The 16,044-nt window shown below is 43.2% G+C and overlaps 1 protein-coding gene across 1 annotated transcript in view; it reads left to right on the forward strand.

Moving 5' to 3' along the window:
* Nucleotides 1-16,044, forward strand: part of AMOTL1 (angiomotin like 1) — a 107,951-nt gene that overhangs the window by 33,913 nt on the left and 57,994 nt on the right. The window contains exons 4-5 of the mRNA XM_006162572.2: nucleotides 18-532; nucleotides 13,204-13,495. Of these exons, the coding sequence (XP_006162634.1) occupies nucleotides 18-532; nucleotides 13,204-13,495 (807 nt within the window). The remainder of the gene's footprint in view (nucleotides 1-17; nucleotides 533-13,203; nucleotides 13,496-16,044) is intronic.

Consider the following 16,044-nt stretch of genomic DNA (forward strand, 5'->3'; position numbering starts at 1 on the left):
TCGGGGGGCGGCCGCAGCAGCGGCAGCAGCAGCAGCAGCAGCTGGGTGCTGTGGGCCACGGCTACTACATGGCAGGGGGCACTGGTCAGAAGTCCCGGACTGAGGGGAGGCCCACAGTAAGCCGTGCCAACAGTGGGCAGGCACACAAGGATGAGGTGCTGAAGGAACTGAAGCAGGGCCATGTCCGTTCCCTGAGTGAGCGGATCATGCAGTTGTCATTGGAGAGAAATGGAGCTAAACAACACCTCCCTGGCTCGGGGAATGGAAAGGGCTTCAAAGCAGGAGGGGGACCATCCCCAGCTCAGCCTACCAGTAAAGTGCTGGACCCTCGGGGTCCTCCACCTGAATACCCCTTCAAGACCAAGCAAATGGTGTCTCCCGTCAGCAAGGCCCAAGAGCATGGACTTTTCTACAGTGACCAGCACCCGGGGATGCTCCATGAGATGGTCAAACCTTACCCTGCTCCTCAGCCTGCCAGAACAGAAGTGGCCATCCTACGGTACCAGCCACCCCCAGAATATGGGGTAACAAGGTGATTATCAAGCCTAGAAGTTTATTTAACTCAGCTTCTCAAAATTCGGCAATCATATTTTCAGCACTTACTGTTATCAAGGTGTGCTAGACTTTTGTCATCAGCTTTTTTCTTTCTTGTGCATATTATTTAATAAGCCACTTTTGGGCCCAAATCTGTATGGTGAAAGAGAGTAGAGGGCAGCTGGGGATTTTCTCCAAACATAACAAGGTGATTGGGGATTTATGAGTTTTAAGGAGGAGCCTCAGTTGTTAGCTGTCCTTGGGAGCTCTGTCTGGTGGCCTGGCAAAGTAGCAATTTTCCTGGCTGGCTTGATGGAGAGCGTTCAAACTCTGGGAACAGATAATTACCAAGGGGTTTTAGAGAGTCTTCCTTCAGCATAGATTTGAAAAGAAAATGTGGTCTGAATACTAGAATGAAGGAATTAAAGGTACCTAACCCCTATCCCTCATTAAACAAATGAAGAACAAAAGCCTGGAGAGATGAATAAATTTCCACAGTGTACAACTTTGAGGCAGTACTCCAGTCAAGTATCCTGACTATCAAAATCTTTTCTCTTCTTTGCCCTAATTCCACTTAAAGCCTTCAGATACATTCTCCTGGCAGATTGATGGATTTAGCAACACATCCTAACTGCATACCCTGTGCAGCCCTGTACCAGGCCCAGAAATAAAGAATGGGGTTTTCTTCTCTCAAAGACTTTATAGACTTATTTGGGAGGAAATCTAGCATCTGAACAAAAAAATTGCCTTTCAATGTACTATTTTAGAACAGAAGGGTGCAGAGTGCTAGACGAACAGAGAGGGTAATATAAGTCACAGTTGGAGTAACTGGGAGAGCTTTGAGGAGGTGACTTTGACTTGGATTTTGAAGTACAAATAGGAGTTGCAGGATAGAGATGAATTAGAAGGGTGTGCTATGCAGAGGGAATGCCATTTCATTAAACAGCAGGGTCATGAGGGTTTGTTTGGAATGAGCTGCAATGATGGACTAGTGAGATAAGGCATGGTAGAAAGGGGCAAAAGATGTGTTTTGACAGGCAAGTTGAGGCCAGTTGGTGAAAGTCTTTGAGTGGCTTACTGTGGAATTTAGAATTTACCCATAAGTAATTGGGAAAAGCAGTATTTCAAAGTATGGATGCATATTGACGTTTAATCATTGACTTCAGGGGACCAGCAGTTGGCGTCGTGGCTATGTCACTAGACTCCCATGTAGTGGACCATGGTTCAAGTCCCGGAATCAGTGGCTTAAATTCACACCAGGCACGTGTGCATGTGTGCCCAAGATCCCAAGAGGAGAATGGAGGGAGAATGGAGGAGAAGGGATTGTGGTATGGCCACCCTCCTGGGAGGTGATTTCTTGCTTTCTGTCTCTCTTCTCTCTGTCTTTCTGGCAAGTGCATGTGCCCTATAGCCAAAACAAAACAAAACAAAACAAAACAAAACAAAACAAAACAAAACAAAACAAAACAAAACAAAAACAGAAAACAGAAAACAAACAAACAAAAAACCTTCCCCCCCAAAAAAATCATTGACTTCAGTGGCAGTGTGGGATGGATTAAGAAAGGGACCAGAGGCCATGAGGACCTTCCAGGACAGTTTCCATAGTCCAAGATAGTCCAAGTAAGAACTGGGGAGGATGGCCAATGAGAAAAGACAAGAGACATATCCTATTATGGATATGTCATTCTCATAAAGGGCGCTGTGTCTTTTTTTGGAGAGGTTTTTGCTATAAGGCGCATGTGTTTGCCAGAAAGACAGAGAGACAGAGACAGAAAGCGAGAAGTCACCCCCCAGGGGGGGATGGCCACGCCGCAATCCCTTCTCCATTCTCCTCTCGGGATTTTGGGCACACACGCACATGCACCTGGCGTGAGTTGAAGCCACCAGGTCTGGGACTCAAACCGCAGTCGACTACATGGAGTCCAGCGACATAGTCATTACGCTAACTGCTGGTTCCAAGTGTGCTGGTTCTAACTTGAATGAGCTAGGGTTTCCCCCTATGGCCCTGCAGCTGTGTGCAGGACATATCTTGACTGTACCTCTTCTGAGAAGGGAATGACTTGAGCTAGGCAGAGAGTGCTTACTGATCTGCCACTTATTTCCCAGCTGTGGACTCATTCACAGTGCCAGCTCTGAGGCAGTACAGCTGACTTTCAGACCTTGGACAGGCAGTAGGACCCATTCTTCTCTAAATGGGGATGATCTCATTCCACTGGGGAACCCAAGACAAGGCCTTTGAGGCTCTAAAATATTTTATATCCCTTATGTTACCCATTACAAAGGAGAAATTTAAACTCTAAAACTGTCAAGTCTCTGGTATTTGCATTACATTGATTTTCTACAGTAGTATAAATAATCTAAGGTGCTCTTCCAGAGTCATACCAGAATTTGGTTTACCTCAGCTTCTAAAGCTTGATGGGGTGAAAATATCCCTAAGGAAGTTTCCTTCCTCTTTGTTTTCTTTCTTTTAATTTTTATTTATTATTATTATTAGCAGTAATATTATTCAGTTTTTTACCAGAAAGAAGAGGGAGAGTGATAGTGAGAAAGCAAGCCGCTAGGTCCAGGACTTGAACCGTGGCTGGCCATGTGGGAGTCCAGTGCCCTTAATACCATGCCACCTGCCACCCCCTCATTTTCTTTACCATTTGTTAGATAGCAATGTATGAAGTAGATCATCTTGCTTTTTGGCAATAGGTGTGATATGTGATGGGGGGAATGGTCAGAGGAGGAGGGACCACTTTTGGGAGGTTTACCCAGGTGTTTGTGGAAAGTGCCATTTGTCTCAAAGCTATGACATTAGAAAGAAAAAGAAATGTCTCAGGCATTTCAACTGATTGCCAGGCTTGGTGGCTGGACTGACATGACAGAAGATGTAACAGACAGACCATTGAGGCTGGGCCCCAGAGCTACAAGGCCCCTTTGTGAGCCTGCCCATAGCTAGCCAGCATGGCTCCAGTGGTGCAGCCCTCAGCTGACTGAGTAAACAGAATTGAATTCGCACCAGCCCTGCTTCAGACATACTTGACAGAGCCTAAACTCTGAGGATTAGACCTGAAACTCAGCAATGTGTGATGTTCAAGTTATCAGTTACCCAAGAGACAAGCAGGGTTCCTTTTAATTTCACTGACAAATTCCCTTGTGCTTAAAGGGTTAGCCATTTGTCATTAGCAGTGATGGTTTAGGAAGCTGCAGGCCATTAGTTACATATGTATTCTACCACAGACTCCTGACTAGAAGAGGCTGTGGCTGATATCACATAGTCCATCTCCCTGCCTGGTACTGCCAGCATGAGCTCAGTATGTAACAAATATTCAGTGGTTTGGTCCAGCCCATTATGTTACTGAGACTTCACTCCTTTTTGCCTAGAGGTCTGAAGGAATAAGTGAAAGTACTTATGAGAAGAATAATTTGGATTTCTTGTCTTCCTTCCTGACTCACCATAGCTTACAAACTCTCCCAGCTGCTCTGATGCACTAAAGATGACATGTTGGGTTGTAAAACACCTTAGGCTCCTTTCATGAAAATTCTCTTGGAGAGGGCACTGGTCTTGGCCTGTTTGGCTTGCATTACCTTGTTGTTTTATTGTGGATGTTGCTAGAGTGACAGTGGAGATGGAAGTGCAAAGGCCACTGGTACCTCCAGAGAACCTCAACTGGTCATCCATAAAGGCTCTGTTTTTTCTCTGGCTTCATTTTGCTTTTTCCTCATCCTGAAAGTGGGAATGGATAGGAATTAGAATAGATGGGAATTCCATAGGTTGTTGCTATAGTGAATTGTGCCTCCACCAAAGAAAAAAAAAAGGCAAGCATTTGATTATTAATTCTGACTCACTTTTTGGAAACTGAGCACTTCCAGAAGTAGCATCTTGGCTTATGCAGTCTGCATTGTTCTTGGAAATGAATACCAGTGACTGATCTGATTTTTATCAAAGCAGTTTGGAGTATGTTAGTCAAGATGTGTGTTTTCCAAAGAAATTTGTTTATATTTCAAAAATTTTGGAAACTAAAGATGCTAAAGTATTATTTATATTCTAGCTCATTTTCCTAATATATCCACTAACATTTTCCCCACTCACATTAATTTTTTACATTATAATCGTAAATTATATTTAATTATCTTTGCTTTATTCAGATTACATTATATCAAGGTTGTTTCCATAGTTACTATTTTTATAACCACCCTTTGTATTGCCATATAGTATTTTATAAGTATATAATGTATTCCATTTTCCTATAAATAATATACCAAATATCTTCATGCATATCAAATTTCCCATATTTTGGCTGCTTTAGGGGTTATTATTTAGAATTGGAATGATTGGGTAAACTGTGGAAACATTTAATGGCTTTTGATGTCAGATAACTTGGTAAAAATAATACAGTCCTTGGTAAAAAATAAGTACAGTAATGTACTGTACTTTTGACCAACATTAGTCATTATAAGTATAAAAACTTGGCCAAATTAATAGGTAAGTAGTGTTAACTCTGTATTATGATTGGCAGTTACTAGCTTGGCCAATTTTGAGGGGTATGTTTTAGTAGTTAGATTTATTTGATCTTGAAAATTGTCTCATCATGCTTTTTGTTCATATGATTTATATATTTTAATGGATTCAGCCTAAGCTAAAATCTGCTGTGGTGACTTTTCACTTTGTACAACTCCTTCTCCACTATTAGCAGATGATAGTGAGCCCTGGGGGTACTTGTGGTAACGGTTCACCTAAACCTTCACCAAGTACTTACTGTGTGCCAGGCTCTTTGGCTATTTTTCTGGATCTTTAACAATTTTTTAAAGAGGTATTTCTCTTAGGGTGTCTACACTCACTGGTGAGAGAGACAGAGACAGTGAGAGGGAAAGTGAGAAATCATCCCCCCCCAGGGGGGGGATGGCCATGCCACAGTCCCTTCTCCATTCTCTTCCTGAGATCTTGGGCATTATCTGCACATGCTTCCAGCATGAGTTTCAAGCCACCAGGTCTGGGACTTGAACCGTGGTCAGCCGTGTGGGAGTGCAGTGATGTAACTGCTATGCCATCTACTGGCCCATTTAACAATAATTGAAGGGAGGTGGGTACTATTATTACTATCATAGGATTAGAGAGAGAGAGGGTAAAGTGACTTGGTCATGGTTGGAAAATTGCATGAGTTCTCAGAACCTCAATTGCATTGTAGAAAATGTAGGGATACAGATAGCTCCTGTTCCACCTCACCTCTCAAAAGAAGGAAAATACACATGATGGGACTTCAGTCTCGTTATGCACAGATAATCATTATTCAATACTCTGTTTACTGTGCTGCTTTGAGGATCAAAAAATTATAAGAAAATATGTGCTTTAGTCCATTTTTCTGTTGCTAACAACTGCATACCACACTGGATAATGTTTAAAGAATACGAACTTATTTAGCTCATGGTTTTAGAGGTTCAATGTCAAGGGGTCATCTCTGAGGGTCTTCTTGTTGGTGGAACTCTCTGCAGAGTCTCAAGATGGCACAGGCATTACCTGGCAAGAGCTTTCATGTGTCTGTGTATCTGTGTCTGTATGTTCCACTCTTTATGAAGCCACCAGAATTCAATCATGGAGGACCCACCCTTATAAGCTTATCTAATCCTGAACACCTCCCAAATGTTCTACCTTTTAATCCCATATTTGGGTTAAGTTCCCACCCACACACCACATTTTAACACATGAATTTTTGGGGAACACATTCAAATCATAGCAATACTGTAAGTTGGTAAGCTCTGTATAACTATGTGAAGTATTTTTTAATGAGAAATTTCAAATTTGAATCTTTTCACAGCCTAGGAGCCCTTTATTATTTTATTTCACTTTTAATTTCATTTTTGCTTACTTTATTTGAACTATTAAAATAATAATTCTTGGGCCAGCCAGTGGCTTAGTGGTTAAGGCAGCTGGATCTCACATAGCTAGCTGCATGGTTCTAGCCTCAGATCCAGTAGCTTGAAAAACATGCCAGATGTATATACGTGCCCAAACTCCCAACAGGAGGGAGAGTGGAGGAGAGGAGATTGCAAAATGACCAGGCTGGGTGGGGGGGATAGTTTCTTGCTTTCCCCTTTTCCCTCTTTCTGTCTCTCTTCAGTGAGCACAGATACCCTGTGGCAAAATTTAAAAAGAAAAATAATAACTTGATTTATTTTTATTTATATTTTCTAATCTTTTGAAAATCCTAATATCTTGGGAACCAGCAGTTAGCGTAATGGCTATGTCGCTGGACTCCCACGTAGTCGACCGTGGTTAGCGTCCCGGACCTGGTGGCTTAAAACTCACGCCGGGCGCGTGTGCGTGCGTGCCCAAGATCCCGAGAGGAGAATGGAGGAGAAGGGATTGCAGCGTGACCATCCCCCCTGGGGGGTGATTTCTCGCTTTCTGTCTCTGTCTCTCTCTCTCTCTCTCTCTGTCTGGCGAGTGTATGCGCCCTATAGCGAAAAACCTCTCAAAAAAAAATCCTAATATCTTATATTACTTAATGAAATTTTTAAATAGCCTACATGTTCATTGTAGGAAATGTGTAGAGAATAGAAAAGTAGAGTAAAATCCATAGTCCCAGCACCTTGAGACAGTAATCCTTAACCTTCCTTCCAGTCTTCTCTCTCTGCTTGTTTTTTTACATCAAGTCCTCATCTGTATCGTATGCTGAGAAAAAGAATTATTTGCTTAGGGGCTCAGTAAAAGCGTATTAAATTGAATTGTTAATATTGATAAACTTACAAAAAGCTGTAATTTTTATTTCTGTTAATAACTTTGCATTGGAACATGTGTATTTAGCCACTTTCATTCTCTTTGTTGTGAATTACTTGACCAAATTCTTCCTGTTTACCCATTGATTTTTCTTTTTCTGTCATGTCTTGCAAAATTTTTGTCAACCAAGCCATTTTTATGAAACATTAACCTGAAGGCTAATTGTGGAGTTTAATATATTGAATGTAGCTTATTGATCACCGTTCCTGCATGGAGATCTTGGGACCCAGTGTGGGAATCTCCAGTCCGTTTGCTTCCATGTTCTAACACCCACTAAGTTCTGGATTTGGCTCTCCAAGATGAGGCCCGTTAGTGTGCATGAAGTATGATCTAGAGCGGCACTTTCCAATAGGAATATCGTAATATAATAGATAATGTGAGCCACATGTCTAATTAGCCACATTTTGAAAAGTTAAAAGAAGCAAATGAAATTATTTAAAAGTATATTTTAGTGAACTCATTGAAAAACATTTAAAAAACACACTTGCGTTAACCCATCATATTCAAAATATTATTTCAACAGGTAATCAATATAAAAAACTATTAATGAGGTATTCTATATTGTTTTTGTAGTATTTCTTCAAATTCTGACTTCTGTTTAGAGCACATCTCAGTTCAGACTAGCCATATTTCAAGTGCTCAGTTGCCACACATACCTCATCTCGTGGCTACTGCCTTGAATACTGCTGGATATCTTTGTCTAAGAGAGTGTACAAATGGTACTGATGTCACCCTGACACTGCCCTCTGGTTCTTTGTGCACTGAATTCTATGACACCAGAACACGTGGTGAATCCTCACTGCAGCTATAGGAACAAGGACTGTGATTCTTACCCCATAGTTTTAGGAGAGGAAGGGAGACCCAAGGGGATGCTTCTTGTCTTTCTCCTGATATCCAGTGTGGGGTAAGCAGTGTATGGTAAGAACAGAAGCAGATAGCGATGGCTGAGGCACTGGACTCCCACATGGCCCACCGCGATTTGAGTCCTGGACCTGGCACCTTGAAAATCACGCCAAGCACATGTGCGTGCATGCCCAAAATCCTGAGAAGAGAAAGGAGGAGAAGAGATTGTGGTATGGCCATCCACCCTTCTCTCTCTCTGGAGAGCACATCGGCTCTATAGCATAAACACAATAGAGGCTAAGTTATTAAATGCTTTCCTGAAGATAGACACTAAGCACAATGCTTTATATGCATCATCTCATTTCATTCTCACAGTGACTCTATGAGGTCAGTACTATTATTTCACCATTTGAAAGTAAAGAAGAGGCTAAAAACTTTTCTAGGGTTACATGGCTGGAGAAGGAGAACCAGATTTCAACTCTTAAGACAAAAGAAAGAGATTATTAAGGACCAGCCAACATGAGAGACATCTGATGTGGTTCAAGGGTTGTTTTTTGTTTTGTCTGGTCGGGGAGATCTGATTCATCCTCTTAGCCTTAATTTGCATACTTATAGAATAGGATAATACAACATGCAGAGTGAGGGGAGTGGATGTCTCAGCCTGTGAGAACTCAGTGACACAGTGGATATATAGTGCTATCTACTCATGGCACATTTATTTATAGGCACACTGTAAAAAATGTAAGATTAAATGTGTGTGTTTATTTATGAAGGCTTGTTGTATGCAGAGGAGCAAATGGACTGTCGATTAGATGACACTAATGATCTTTCTTCCCAGTCCAAATAACATCATCACCCCAGTGTCGAGCTGAAGTTTGTGACCCCAAACACATGAGAAGAATGGCAATGTGATGGAACTGTTATTCTATTGGCAGTTTCATGATTCTGGCCACCTACAGTAACCAGATCAAATCTTTTCTTTTTTTAAGAGTTATTTATTTTATTTTATTTATCATTATTATTATTACTTTAAATTTGCTATAGGGATGCATGCTCATGGGAGAGAGAGAGAGAAAGTGGGAAAGCATGCCTCCAGGTCCAGGTCTCGAACCATGGTTAGCCATGTGGGAGTCTAGTGCCTTAACTACCATAACACCTTCTAGTCCCAGATCAAGTCTTAATGGCAGGGCCAGCTGGTGGTGTGGTGATTAAAGTGCTGGACACTCCCATATGGCTGACCACAGTTTGAGTCTCAGTCCTGGTGGATTGCCTTCTCAATTTCCCTCTCTGTCTCTCTCTGGTCAAATTAAAACAAATGAATGAATAAATAGATAATCCTTTAAAAAAATCTTAATGGCAGCGATATCTTGCTTAATATGATGTTGGAGTTTTATCTACTATTTGAAAATCCATCAAGCAGATATGGTCTAACTTGCCCCTGGACTTAGGAACTTTAGTCAATTGACAAAACTTTATTTGGTGCCAACTCAGTACTGTGTAAATGATCATTCTCTATCCTTACAAAACTTGCACACTAATAGTTAGGAAGAAAAGACACATGTATATGAAATATTTATATTCTATTTATATAGAAATTCAAGAGGACAAATAACAACATAGTCCAATGGTTAGATATGGCTCTGCAACTCTTTTGATTCCTGTTTTTCATACATGAAAACATGTATTAGAGCTGTGAGGCCAGTCCTCTCTGATAGAAAACTTCCCATTCTGAAAAGGCTCCTTTTTTTCCCTTAAACTTGGAAAACATGCCTTTTCTGCATTTTTAAATCATCATTGATTACTGAGGCTGTATCAAGAAAACATTGACCTGAGTGCTGCCTCTCTTCTTGGTTTTCTTTGTAATTATTGCATAATAAGATATGATAACTAAGAAGATAAGCCTACTCTTAACCCTAAATGACCACCAAATCCGAATTAAATAAATGTTAAAAGATAGAAGCCTCACCCTGAAGCTGCCCTGATGCTTCTGAGAACTACCCCCCTCTCCCTAGAAGAGCTGTGTTTATCCCTCTCATTGAGTGAAGTGTGAAGGGAACACTTAGGAGGTGGCAGGGTGTCTGCTTTTGTATCGAAGGCATTGGTGTCATTTATGGTATGTTGGCTCTTGCCAAGGGTAACCTTCTTCCATGAAAAGTGCATTGTAGGATTTAGCCAGCCTGCAGAAAGCACATATCTAATAATAGATCTGTGGTGTTTGGGGTCCATGCCTGACAGGAATTCCTGTGACCTGGGGGGAAAGCTGGGTGTTGGGGATGGGACCTGAGGACATCTCACACTGGAGATGGGGTAGGACCTTCTTGTGCACACAGGACTACACATACACTCACTCACAATTCTGTGTGGAAGGTGCACAGATTCCTCAAAATGTAGACGTATGTTATGTTCAAAGAGATGTGGCCTGGCCTGTTTATGTGATAGGTATGTAGAGAGAGGGAGGAGAAATGGTTTACATCTCAGATTGCTAACATTCCTTTCTGAAATCTTTCCGAAAGGAAAAGCTTACAGAAGAATTAGATCGAGGGCCAGCCCCATTGCCTAGTGCAGAGCCTAGTGATCCCACATGGCCAGCTGTCCCTGGCAGCTTGAAAAACATGCCAGGACACATGTATGTGCGTACTTAAAATCCCGACAGGATGGAGAAATGGAGAAGGGATTGTGAGTGACCACATTCTATTGGGGGGTTCTTTCTCCCTCCCCCTCCTCCTGTCTCTGTCTCCCTGTCTCTCTCTCTATGGCCAGCGCACATGCCCTCTTGGAATGAAAACAAAACAAAACACCACATTCTATTGGGGGGTTCTTTCTCCCTCCCCCTCCTCCTGTCTCTGTCTCCCTGTCTCTCTCTCTCTGGCCAGCGCACTTGCCCTCTTGGAATGAAAACAAAACAAAACAAAACAAAACCAAAAAACAGCATTGTATGGAGCTTTCTTCATCTCACCTGGGAACTTAGATTGCAGTTATTTTAACGTGCAGTGGAAGGAGCTTCTATTGATAGATTGAAAGCAGAAGGAGATTTTATAGGGAGGTACTTTCCAAGCCCTAGTGGAATGCTCTGATGTTAGTCACCCTGTTAGGATCTGCTGGGTTTACTCTGAGATCATCTTAATGAACTGCTGCACACCCATTTAGGGAGGGCTAAGGTAACCCTCATCTATCTTCTCCTCGACTTTGACATTTAGCGCTAGAAACTGGCATTCAGAAGAATCCTGACAAAGAGAAATGCTTATGAAATGGAGGATATGAAAGCTCAATGGGTTCAAAAATATTCCAGCAAATTTACTTAAAGCCAAAAAGAAGGCCAGATTTCCCCAGAAAACTGATAGCCCTGAGAGCTTTGGCTATGAATGACCATAAGTAATCGAAGGTGACACATGTCACCTACTGTCTAGTGGCTGGATCTGCAAAGGACTCAACTCTTTGATATAGAATGTCAATGATTTGGGGTTCCTGCTAACTCCTGGCACCTCACCTCTAATTTCCAGACGAGACCTACAGGTTGAGAAGCAAACCAGAATATTTGTTTTCCGAAGCCTGCTGAAGAGAGGCAGCTGTGATCGGAGAACCAGACATTGAGACCATGTTTGCTGTTTTACCTGTAAAATTTACGGATAGGCGTTCTGGGCTTAGGCTGAAAGAAGAACACACTGATTCTTAGGAAACAGGTCAGCAGAACAGTAAGGAGGGAATTACTGGGGAGTGGAGACAGAGATGGAAATTCATGCTGGGAAATAGGAGCTGTAGCAGGAGTCCGAGCCATCAAGAGGTACCTCTCTGTGTTATTTTTAACAGGACAAAAATTAGACTCTGGACTTCCAGATTTCTCCCTCCTCAGCAAAACAAAATAAAAGTTTCTCCCTTGAGACTTTCTCATTTCATTAAATGTACCCCTGTTAATTTGCATAGAGCCTGTGATCTACAAGTAATTTTATATGTTCCACACTTTCTTTCTCCCCATGTGCAGTAGTCCTGCCTTACCTGCAGTTGTACTTTTCTGTGGCTTCAAGTGCCCATGATGCAATGAGATATTTTAAGAGAGAGACAACATCCAACCACTTTATTACAGTATATTGTTATAATTGTTCTGTTTTATGATTAGTATAGTTACTCTCTGTGCCTAATTTTATAAGTTAAACTTGATCATATGTATGTGCATATAGGAAAACTTTAGTGCTAGCTGTGGTTCCAGGAATTAATCGAGGATCTTGGAAAGTCACCATGATAAGCGATGACAACTGTATATAAAACAAGTCCCAGCTCCCCTAATTGTTTCTCTTCTGCCACTGCCCTGGTTGCTCTCTTCAGTTCTCACTGAGGCGTCCTCCCTGGGCTCTGTCCATCTGTTTTGCCACCGTGCACTGCATTCTTTGCACACCGCTCAGTAAAGGCAGAACCTCCCCTGGCCTCTGTTTCCACCCTAACAGGAAGTCTGGTCTTAAAAGGCTCATAAAAGCCTGCCTCCCTCTCTAGCCTTACCTTGCACGGCTGGCTGCTGTCTATGCTGTGTACCAACTTACTTTTCTCCACTTGTTAGTGCCACTGCCAATTCTTGCCTTAGGTCCCTGTGCGATAGATAGCTAGCACCCTATCTGGAATACTTTACTCTGAACCACCTCTGTCTGAATCACTGGTTCCTTCTCATCTGTCATTTAGACTTCAGCTCAGACCTCTGCTTCTCAGAGATTCCTTCCCTGACTCCCTCTCAGTAGGAAGTAGCCGCTCAGTGATTCTTTATCAAGTCACTTTATTGTATGCTTTGGAGGTTACTATTCCTTTTTGGTATTTGCCTTTGTTTATTGTTTGATGCCTTGCTTATCCCACTGTAGCATGTGGGCTTCCTAAGAACGGGAACCTGATCTCTCTTGTTCACTATACTCCCAGTTGACAATGCTGATCAGAAGGGGAACACAGTCACTATCTGTGAAGTGGGTGACAGCCTGCTATGAGGTGCTGTGATGGTCCCTGAGCACTGTGAAGCCATCCTTGGGGCTTCCTTCTGGTGCCCACCACTTCTGGGGCTCTGACTGCTGGTCTCTGTTCCTTTGCAGCCGCCCATGCCAACTCCCGTTCCCGTCGACAGTGCAGCAGCACAGCCCCATGTCCTCGCAGACCTCCTCTGTCAGTGGACCACTGCACTCCGTGTCCTTGCCACTTCCACTTCCGATGACCCTGGCGGCTCCACCACCCCCGCCCGCAGCTTCCCCCAGCCAGCAGCTTGGTCCAGATGCATTTGCTATTGTGGAGCGAGCCCAGCAGATGGTGGAAATATTAACAGAGGAGAACCGGGTGCTTCACCAAGAGCTTCAGGGTTACTACGACAATGCTGACAAGCTCCACAAGGTACAACTTCCGCAGGAAGAGGGGGGAGAATGTCCTCTGGAAGGAACTGAAGTCTACTTGGACATGGGTGCTGACCCACTTACCAGTGCTTAATTGGGCTCCTTTTTAAGCCGGCAAGAGTAAACTACCGTGGGCAGTGATTTTGTGATGACCCACAGGTCAGCATCTGCTATGTTGCAGGTAGGCAGAAAGAGGTGGACAGGCAAAGGTAATGGGATGTTTTAGGACAGGAGAACCATAGGATCTCGAGTTTCTTTCTGGGGGCAAGGAGGCATGTGTGAGAGACATACCTTACAAGAGTCTAAGTGCCTGTCTCTGAATTAGCAACACTGGACTTTTGTAAAGAGAATGGTCTGGAATGTAAACCCCACCTCACTTCAAAAGCACTGTCACTTTGGCTCCACGTGGCAGATAAGCTCCCGGCTGGCTCATTTAGTGCTCAGCATTTAGTACTGATTTCACAGGGCAAGCTGGTCCTTTTGCTGCTCGGGTTGCAGACTTAGTCTCCTGTCCTTTCCTGAGGGCTTCAGAAAAAGCTGGGAGCAGTTCATTTGGTGGTGCAAATGTTCACAGATCGAATCTGCCCCAGCATGTTTTGAAAGGGTCTGGGACTCCCTGGAGTCAAGAACAGACTTGGCTGAGGAAGCTCTGGCTGTCTTTATTGGGGGGAAAATGAGAGCAAGAAATCAACAGGAGCTGCCTGAAGATTGAGCTCCACTCCTCATGTCCCCACTGGAGCCCATGGAAGTTGGGAATCAGGCATGTTGTCCCCTATCCCCTGGCCTGCAATTCTGTTCATAGTCCCAGGCTTGCCTCTGACACTTCTCTGGGCAGCTTCCTTCTCAGTGTGGTCTGGAAATTGGGAAGGGCTGATTCAGCACTCTTGGAAAACAAGCATTTCTTTCTTCATCCTGAAGAAACTCACTGGTAGACAAGGCCAGGAGCTATGCTCACCCACCTGAGGGCAGAGCTTCATGCCAGGTCTTTTCTCAGGATATTTTTGAAGAGCTACATGGATGGTTCAGAAAAATTCTCCATTGGGTTTTTAATTACTATACACTTTTATTGACCCATTACATGCATCTTTTTCTTAAATTTGGTGTACATTTCTGTTTTGAAAAGCAAAATCACTTATCTCCCAGATATTCAATTTCCCTGCATAGAGGATAATTCTTAAAATCTGTGGCCAAAAGGATTTTGATGACTTCTAGAAAAGGAGACAAATTAAAAACTATTTCTGCTCTGGATCCCACAAATCCTTCAGTCCTTGGGATATTATAATTAGTCCTGTAACTACTCCATTTCTTAGTATGTCAAACCAGAATTGCCCATTTAAAACCTCAGCGTTTTATGGACACTTGTCATACTCATCTTTAGTTCTATAACTGTTCTTAGCAACTAGGACCAAGAGTCAGAAGAGGTGCCTGAACATTCATGCCAAGGTCATCCCAGTCTCACATTGTCCTTCACCATCAACCTCACCTCTCATTGCTTGTAGCAGCTCCTTAAGCTTTGGGTCTGAGGAGAGGGTGTTCAGATGAGGCAACGACTTTCTACTCAGTGATGGTAGCTGCCGGCTTCCCTGGCCTGGATTTGAGCCCTGCTTTGGGTGGACCTGCTGTACTACTTAGCTGGGTGTGGCCATGCTGTGCCCACAGCATCATCCCATCTGAGATCTGCACAGCACTGGGAGTGCTTTGGCCCTTGCCGAGATGCAGTGTGAGGGCAGAGCCAAAAATAGCTGAGCTTTTAATTGCAGAGCTTAGCTTGCATGTACTGTGCCAGGAACACATCGGAAAAGACCAACTAAATTCACACTGCCAGGCCCCTGCTTAGATATGAAGACCCTGTTTCCAAATAGGCACAAGGTAGTGATTATCACTGTTAGTGTTGGAATGATGGTCAAGGACCCCAGAAAGAGCTGTTGTTTTTCAGTGTTTCCTTTTGGTCACTCGTCTTGCTTCTTGTTCTTCCCAGAGTCCCTGAAACTTAATGAACGACTGGAGTTTCCACTAGGACCAGACTATGGAATGTTGAGTGGTGACCTCAGTAGCCATCAGAGACAAGGTGGACACTTGAAGAGAAAAGCCTAGTATTGATGGTTAGCCCAGATGTGCCTTAGTGAAGACCCTCTTTTTTTGTGAGCAAAACAACGTGGCTTTGATTGGTCTGCAGCTTGGACAGGAGGCTTTCTTTCCTTGGTTGTAGGAATTCTCGAGATGTGCACATGAAAGTGCTCAGGAGAAAAGCAAGTGTCTGGAGCCTGAAATGGCTGAGATCTTCCCAGGGCCTTCTCTGGCCATTTTCTTTGTGCAGTGTACCAGTGGAAGCTGTGCAGGGCTTTTCACTCTGCAAGTCATTTTGTTTCTGGGATGCTGAGTACTTCTCTTTTTGCAAGGGCTTCTCATAACTTGGACTAAGAGCTTTCTGACACCTGAGCAGGCAGGGAGGAGGGAGTGGTGAAGGCAAACCCGTATTCCCTCAGTGTACCATTCTGAGTCTCAACAGAATCTCGTGGTTTCATATCAAAGCCAGCCTGTCCACTCTTT

The sequence above is a fragment of the Tupaia chinensis genome, unplaced genomic scaffold (genome assembly GCF_000334495.1).
Source record: "Tupaia chinensis unplaced genomic scaffold, TupChi_1.0 Scaffold140218_1, whole genome shotgun sequence".
Lineage (NCBI taxonomy): Eukaryota > Metazoa > Chordata > Mammalia > Scandentia > Tupaiidae > Tupaia > Tupaia belangeri.